This window comes from Halyomorpha halys, unplaced genomic scaffold, assembly GCF_000696795.3.
Source record: "Halyomorpha halys isolate HHAL.00 unplaced genomic scaffold, Hhal_1.1 Scaffold337.1, whole genome shotgun sequence".
Classification (NCBI taxonomy): Eukaryota; Metazoa; Arthropoda; class Insecta; order Hemiptera; family Pentatomidae; genus Halyomorpha; species Halyomorpha halys.
In genome coordinates, this window is record NW_027104734.1 from 1,101,258 (window position 1) to 1,109,679 (window position 8,422).

The 8,422-nt window shown below is 33.1% G+C and overlaps 1 protein-coding gene across 1 annotated transcript in view; it reads right to left on the bottom strand.

Annotated features, from left to right (window-relative positions):
- The window catches only part of LOC106681421 (ubiquitin-protein ligase E3C), a 97,943-nt gene extending 89,521 nt beyond the window's left edge, over nt 1-8,422 (bottom strand). Inside the window, exons 1-2 of the mRNA XM_014421737.2 lie at nt 8,236-8,422; nt 2,979-3,236 (exon numbers count right to left, since the gene is read on the bottom strand). Coding sequence (XP_014277223.1) covers nt 2,979-3,236; nt 8,236-8,364 — 387 coding nt within the window. The 5' untranslated portion in view covers nt 8,365-8,422. The remainder of the gene's footprint in view (nt 1-2,978; nt 3,237-8,235) is intronic.

Genomic DNA, 8,422 nt, shown 5'->3' on the forward strand with positions numbered 1-8,422 from the left:
AAAAACATTAATTGAATAATTAACAAAAGAATAAAAAAGGAAAAAAATTGGTGATCCTAGGGAGTAGTGGCATGCGCAAGCCCCAGCGCACTACCCTACTGCTCCCGCACCCCGTATGCCAGAGATGGCAAGGGAGGGGGAATAAATAAAAAAAAAACAAAAAAAAAAAACAGTAATCTAGACAAAAGAGACAGTTCATTCTAATGCATTAGCAAAAACGTAGACTGTAAATCATTCAAAAAACAATGTGACACATAACCTCAGTATATGGCCAATTCAGTCCCAAGGGCTTTGGTTGGAATTTTGTAATAATAACCTAATTATAAATTATGAAGAAGATGGTCAGGGGTGTGCTTAAAAGACAACAAAATAGTAAACAACTATTTATTTGCCACCTGATTTTGTTCCCTTTTAACTGCACCCCTAACCATCTTCTTCATAATTTGAAATTATATGGTAAATTATTAGTATAGTTTAGGGTACACAGGACCAAGGACCAGAAGGTTTAGACCACAGGCCTCTTCAATGGGTGGGGAAGTTGAAGGAATCTTCGGCTAGGATTAGGCATTGGAAGGAGCTCCTCGCACAATATAATATGAAAATAATATACAAACCAGGAAAAGAAAATGTCGTAACCAATTGGTTGTCTCGAGCAATTACAGTAAATGCAGTAGAACAGGAGGCTGGAGAACCGTCTGGACAATTCCTGCGGGAGTGGACACAGGGAGAGGAAGAAGAACAGAATGTGACGGAGGAAGAGGATAGGGAGGAATCTAACGAGGAAGGAAGACCAGTAGATATGGAGGAACTGGAGGACTTAATAAACGACAAGAGGTGGCAGATTGTATGAAAGACGAGGACCACTGGATTGCTCAAAGCTGAGTGCAGCAAGTATGGGAGGAGCAATATCACGATTTGGTTGCTGCCAGGCGTGAAGAACGACCAGATCTGTAGAATGTTAAATAATGCTTCTAAGCCTAGAAAAAAGTGTCACCTGTACGTGGGAAATGAAACCATTTGGGAGAACATTAAGCGGCTATGGTGTGATGAGCACATAGGAATTGACAGAACATTCGCCCGATGCAATCTGATGGTAGAAACCGTTCGTGAAGACAAACGAAAAGTGACTGTCGCGTATTATCAGAGCAAAACAAATCACCGTGGAATCTCGGAAAACCTGCAAGCGTTAAAGAGAAGATACTTTTGGTGGGGGATGAAAAAGAAAATTTACACAGAAGTTGTAGGAAACTGAAGTTTGTCAACACACAAAGTATGACAGACATCCACCAAAAGGCAGAAAAGAAGAGACACCTACCGCAGATGCACCGCTCAATGATCTACAGGTCGACACTTTCATGTGGAGAGGATTTAAATGGATAACCATAATCTGATCTCATAAGGCGGCAATGGCGCGCGCACCAGGTACAGGAAAAGTCATCAGAAGCAGTGCTGGCAGCTCTCCGAATGTTGTGGAGTGCATCTCTTCAGATTCAGGCAGGGAATTCGACAATGCCATGATTCGAACTGAAATGAAGGACCTGGACGACTTAATATGGCATCTCAACACACCAGGGCACCCCAAGAGTAGAGGAGGCATAGAGCGGCTTCATGGCACATTGAGTGACCATCTTCGACTATATCAGGTTGACCTGGGACTGGAACCGAACGTGGCAATGCCTAAGGCTATTGTAGCTTACAATCATTCCATATATACAGTTATGAGGTTTCCACCATTTGAGATCCTCTTTGGGCTTCGAGGACACTGGCGGGACTATAAGGGCATGGCAGCAAACGGAGAAGAAATAAGAAGAAGAATGGAAAAGTAAAAATCTAGGCGGGTATACCGGGAGAATTTAAAGGTCACAGATAGAATGGGAGCAATCTAAATCGGGGCGATCGTATTTAGGAAGTTGGGATCAAACAGGGGTAAAGAGGTATAGCGATAAGAGGGTCCATTCAGGGTGATAATTATAGGGAACACAATATTGTAACAATAGAAAGTATCAGAGAACCCAAAAAGAGGAGGACTGTCCATATTGAAGAATTAAAATTGACAATATAAAAACTGATGTGTTCTCTTACTAGATTACATTACAGAAAATTTAGTTATTTATTCTATTTGTTGTTGGTTTTTGTTTTAAGATTGTAATTGATTTTTGTAAATATTGTATTTTTCATTCAAGCTTGTTCATTTACTGTAAGAAATTTTTTTTTTAAATTTCATTCTTAGGTTTAAATTATGTATTTAGCATTTATTTAAGGGAGCTTGTGAGTTTTTACTATGATATGTATATGGAAATTTTTTTATTGTAAATAATTTTTCTTTATTTTTTTTGTTTTAAATGTTATTATATTGTATAGTATTAGTTTACGAGGATTGTTCGTAAACTGGTGGGGGGAGTTACGGTCTGAGTCAACTGTAACTTCGATGTCAGCTGACTGAGAAGATCAGCTGATCGAATGTATATAAAAAGATGTATTGAACCCAATAAAGCCAGGATTTTACAGCAGTCCAAGCAAGTCAGTTCTTATTCCTTCTTCTCTTTTTTAACACTTTGCTTTCGCGAATACTTAAGTTATATACATAGATACATATATATATAACCTAATTATAATTTTTAGAGTTAAGTTCTAATCATTAATAAAAAAGAAAAAAAAAAAACACTGCTACAACCCATGAAGTAAGAGTGCCCACTTTACAGAGGCTAGGTGTGGCCCAGGAGAGTCTTCCTACACCAAAGTTGATCTACGGCTGATATAATAGAATAAATAATTATTCACCATGGACCAGACTCAAACCCAGGTCCAGGAGATGGGAGCACAGTGTCTTACTCACTAAGCTACCTCCATCCTCAACTATTTAAAAATATAATTAGTAATAATCAATCTGTCTTAGTAACACTAAATAGTACATTATTAAATAATATAATTATTTATAATATATCTTGAGACAAATTTAACTTTATATTAATACTCACAACTTGTTCACAGTCTTGTTTGTCTTTTAAGGTGGTTGAATTCCAGGGAATATTTCTAGGATAAATTAATCTCAAGTAGCTTATGATACATTTGATATCATCTAAATTCAATTCAACACTTTGCTGAAGTTTCTGTCTCAATTCTGAAATTTTATTGGTCAGCTCCGTTTTCAGCTGAAAAGCAATCTGCTTTCTACATCTTCGACCTCTAAAAGTAGCTTGCATAATAGTGGCCTTTTCTAATTCCAATCTATTAGTCTAAAACAAAAAAAGAAAAGAACGTAATTTTGAAAATAATTAGGATATAAACCAAATGAGGTAATGGTGAACAAGTGTTAATAAATTTAAAAAAACAAGAAACACCACGGTTGAGTATTTAATTATTTGATAACATTGGAAGGGGAGTAGAATAACTAAAATAATAAATATTTAATTAAAGTTTTATATATTTAATTCATTTGAATAATAGAAAATAAATAGTAAAATAAAGTATAATAGTCGAATAAAATAAAGGTTTGGTGTGTATGTTGAAAAGCCAAGGGTAAATCTAATAATTCATGCATGCTGAAGGTCTTGGGCTCTGACATCATATGGAATATGATATGGTATCTTTTTATTCATTGCTTATATAGTAAACACATGGAAAATCTGTTAGTTAAATAAGATCTTCAATTTTAATCTTAAATATTACAATAATATTTCTAGACTAACTAAATATCACCTTAAATATCTGATTAAATGAAGTTTTAAATAGACTTAATATATTTTTATTATTATAACATTGTATATGAGTATAATTACGTGTGACTCTGTTCATGTATGCATGTGTGTCTGTGCGTTTTAACCCATTTGTTCCCAATGTCGCGAACATACATCAACTGAATTCTGGGAACCACTATGGGGAAAACACTACTTACATTTCTGAGAATAAGTGTTATTCCTGATTAGACTTTGTTGCTGAGGAGAATGTGAAAGAGAAGTTTCCCACCTCTAGACTAATTGACCCTCTCTTGGTCAGATCAAAATATTAACTGCACTGACATCTAGGACCAATTTAGTTTCATGTCAGTTTTGTTACCTGTTAAGGTTAGAGTTTCATTTCAACCTTGGTTTACTATGATTATTCAAACAGTGGAAAAATGTTTAAATTAGGATTGAATAGGTAACAGTCCATAAATAGGTAATGTAAAATGGCTGGCATTATTCTAATGTAAATTCAACTGTTACAATAATGCAACACTGGAAGGGTATAAGAGCTGAGCTCATCTGTTCATTTTTTACTCGCATGACAAATTGGTGTAAAGATAATGTGAAAAAACCCAATCTGGTATGCTCGCGATCAACCAAAATGTTTTCAGAATTCAAAAATCACATTTCAAAACTCAAAATTGGAGTTATTTCATTTCATTACCTTTAGGCTTTTTATTCTTATGAAATCATCTTTTTTTCAAATTTATTTTACCTAAGATTAAGTACCCAATATGCATTTAAATGTATATGCTCACACAAATTGAAGCTAGCTTTATAAATGCACTATAAAGTAGTTTACAATGATTATCTTTCTATAAGTAAAAGTTTTCATTATATTCATCCAAATAATTTCACAGAATGTTGATTCTTTGCCGTTTAGAAAAAACTTTTGGATTATAAATTTAACTAAATCTCAAGAACTATTATATTAGATGTACAGATGTCTAAGACTCAAATTAAACCTAGTTGAATGTGTTATACAGTAGTTCATAATGTTTATCCAATACCATGGAAACTGCTACTCCAGGCATCCCTGCTGGTGATGATGGAATCATGGTTGAAATGTAGAACTGTACCAAAAACATAGGGGGTTACTGAATAGAAGAAAATCCCCATGGACTGGGAAAATAACATCATTCCAAACCACAAGAAAGGAAAAACAGTTTACTATTCTGGGACTAAGTCCCTTCAGAACAATTATAAGGTTACACAATATATTGACCAAAAAAAGTGTGGCTGCAATTAATTACAACTTATATTATAATTTTATACTAAATAACTTTTAGTATAGAACAAAACCTAAATACAAAAAACAAAGATAGGAACAATATTTGCAAATAATATATGCTAATGTTCCATAATAATCTATATTATCACAATATTGGCTGAGTTTGGAGAATCTCGAAAACAAATTATATTGAGCAATTCATAAGATGTTTAAGTTTAGCTTTGAGTTCACCCTATACCTTACAGTCATAGTCAGTGGGGGGAAACAAGAGAGAAAACTAGGAGTTGGGGTTTCTGGATTTGAGGATTTTTTCATTGGACGGACTAGTGCAGTTCTCTAAGCACAAGGATAGGTGAAATTTTGTAGGGAGAAGTTATAGATGTGATAGAGGACAGGAAGAATAGAAGGTGGTGAGCCTTTAATTAATTTAATTAGGATATTATCGGGACCATAGTAATTAGTGTTGGATTTTTTAATGGAGTTTAGGATGTCAATAGGTGTGATATGAGTAAAGTAGAAGTGATTAAGGGTTGGTGGTGGTGCAAGGGTACAGGAAAGAGAGGTGCAAGAGAAACGTGTTGAGGTCATCGGCGGAAATAGGGAGAAATATGGTTTGAGAAGGTTTACACAAAGACAGTTAGTGAAGAATTGGTCATTTTTCTTTAGAGTTAGGAGAGCTACACAGATATTCATGGAAATTAGGAGATTTGGAACGTCATATCGAGGCTTGGGTGCCTCTGGAATTTTGGAATTCATCAATATAAGCTAGGTGTGACTGTGCGTTGATGTGATAGGTTATAAGGACATCAGTTATGGGAGAAAAAAGGAAGGAATAGTGAACAGAAAGGGTGGGCTAAAAGGAATGGGACAATTACAATCAATGAAATATAAATGCAGACAAAAGAAAATTAAAATAATTGTACCATTATTAAATAGAGAAAGAGAGAACAAAATCTAAATTAGAAAAAAAAGTAATACTGTTAAGTAACAAAATTATGTCGCAGTAGTACAATAGAGGTATGTACAAAATAAAGATCTAACTCCTCTAACAGAATAAAGATACAAGATAATACTCAATAAGTAGAAAATAAAATGAAATAAAGAAATATCTGGTAAATATGCTGAAAAAAATTTGAAAACATAAATAGATAAATAAACTAACTGATAAATGAAAAGAATAACATATAAGGGGAGAAATAGAGGAGAAACAATGATTAAATAAGGGATAGGGTATGGTGGGAATAAATTAAAGATATGACTAATATGTGAAAAATAAAAATATAAATCTTCAAGTAGAAAAGAAATAAAAAATAATAATCAAGGATAAAAATAAAGAAATAACTGCTAAAATATACAGCAGAGCAGAGAAAATTAAATAAAATTCAAACAATCATTTATCAGATGTATCTAGTATACATTATCAATTGGACAAATAATCAATGCATGAGATTGCAAAATGTGGACCTCCATGCAGAATCAAATAAAAAATAAATCTCTATGAAAAAAATAACAAAATTTCTGGAGGTTATTCATAAATGCAAAAATAAGTGAAATACGGTAAAAACATTTGTTCTATATTTTTATAGTAAAGAAAAACAAAACCAATGAAATATAGTGAAAACAGATTATTTTACGTCAATTGAAGGCATCTAAGGCCTCCTTTGCATTAATATAAAGGAAAGGAAGGCCATTATCAGGACATCTGACTAAACCTCAGGCAAACCAAATGAACTTCACTTTTTCAGTGGCCTCTCTTGTCAATAGAAATATGAGTTTGCTGGGTTCATTTCTCCACCAATATAGACACTCTCATCATTTTAACCATATACAATACAAATATTAATGTCATCAAAAAGCAGCTAGGAGTGTTTACAGCAGTAGTCAACAATTTCAGCATATTGAAGAATTGAAAATAACAATTTAGGAGGAGTGGGTCAAACTCCCTCAAGAGTTGATTTGTCTTTATTTTAATTCGCTCTCAAATTCTATGATTGATGCATCAGAAAAAGGTGGCATGTATACAAAATATTAAATTTAAATTGCACTTTGCTGCATAATCGATGAGTTTATGAAAGGGACAAAAAAATTCACCTCACCTTTTTAGGTGTCTGGGGGCATTTGATAATGTGCTCTAGTTGTTTACACTCTAATCCAATCTACTTTATCCTTTTCATTCTTCAAATCCTCTCATCCCAGTCACAAATCCCATATTGATTACCTTTATAAATGCCTAGCCCAATATTTTCAAGTAGGAAAAAGTCCACACGATGTTAATCCAGAAGAAGGCCTGAAATTTAGGCCATAACATTGGCATAAATAACATAATTCTCACTTAATTATGTTTATTATTACTCTTCTGACCGTACCCTGACCATATTTTCCTTATATTGAATCCACACATCCTTATTTTAAAAGATGTGCTACTATATTCTTTAGGATCCTTGAAAGTTTTAAGGATCGGGAGGACTGAATGAAAAATTAGCGAAAATTCTACTTTTATTCTGATTAATAGTATAATTGAGTGCTATTTTATTCATTAAATAGGAAGTATTGTACAAATATAAATTCATAATAAGAATTTTATTTATTCAGATGACTTAATCTTGGTTGGGTACACTACTATTGATGATGTTGTCCATGGTTTTATTTATTCTAATTACGTAAAGAATAGTTACTTGAAAACATTTTGATAAGGAATTGATCATTTAGGCCTAGCCAATACTAATTTATTTATTTATTTATTTTTTAATATGAAAATGAATAAAATGCTTCAAGATGATTAACAACATGGACTAATATTCAGGTTTGATAGTGTGAAAACCCATTAAGTACTTACATTTCCAATTCATCGATCAACCAATATATACAGTATATATGTATATATAGTTGACCGTAAAAATTTAAATATAAGTTCTTTTTTTGACCGCAACCCTGACCACCTTCTTATATTTAAATACATACAGTACTTTAAATGAACAGTAAAAGATAAGTAACTAGGAAAGATGTGGATATTTAGAGGTACTCAATAATGTATAATGTACCTTGTAGTAATGATATATCTAAATCTAATAGCAATTTGATGAAAGCGAAGAAGAAATACAAAAACAGCAACTAGAACTTCTACAAATCAGCTCTAAACCTCCCTCAGATGTTTTCAAACACTAATTGATGTTAAAGTTGAAGTAAAAATTACCAAAACAACAATAACCATCAGATAATTAAACACTGAATCAAGTACTATCACATTCTACTCATAAAATTCAAATTTCAGGAACTTACTTCTCTCTTTTTCCTTTCATACTGTGCTTTATCAAGAACTTCGGATATGTTACTCTGCCTACTGGCACCGGCCAAGTTTTGAGATGGCATCCGTCTGTAATCACCTTCAAAATACCTTTGTTTATCCATTTTAGAAACCTAAAGTAATACTCATCAGTAGCCTAAACAATAAACCATTGATCACCTA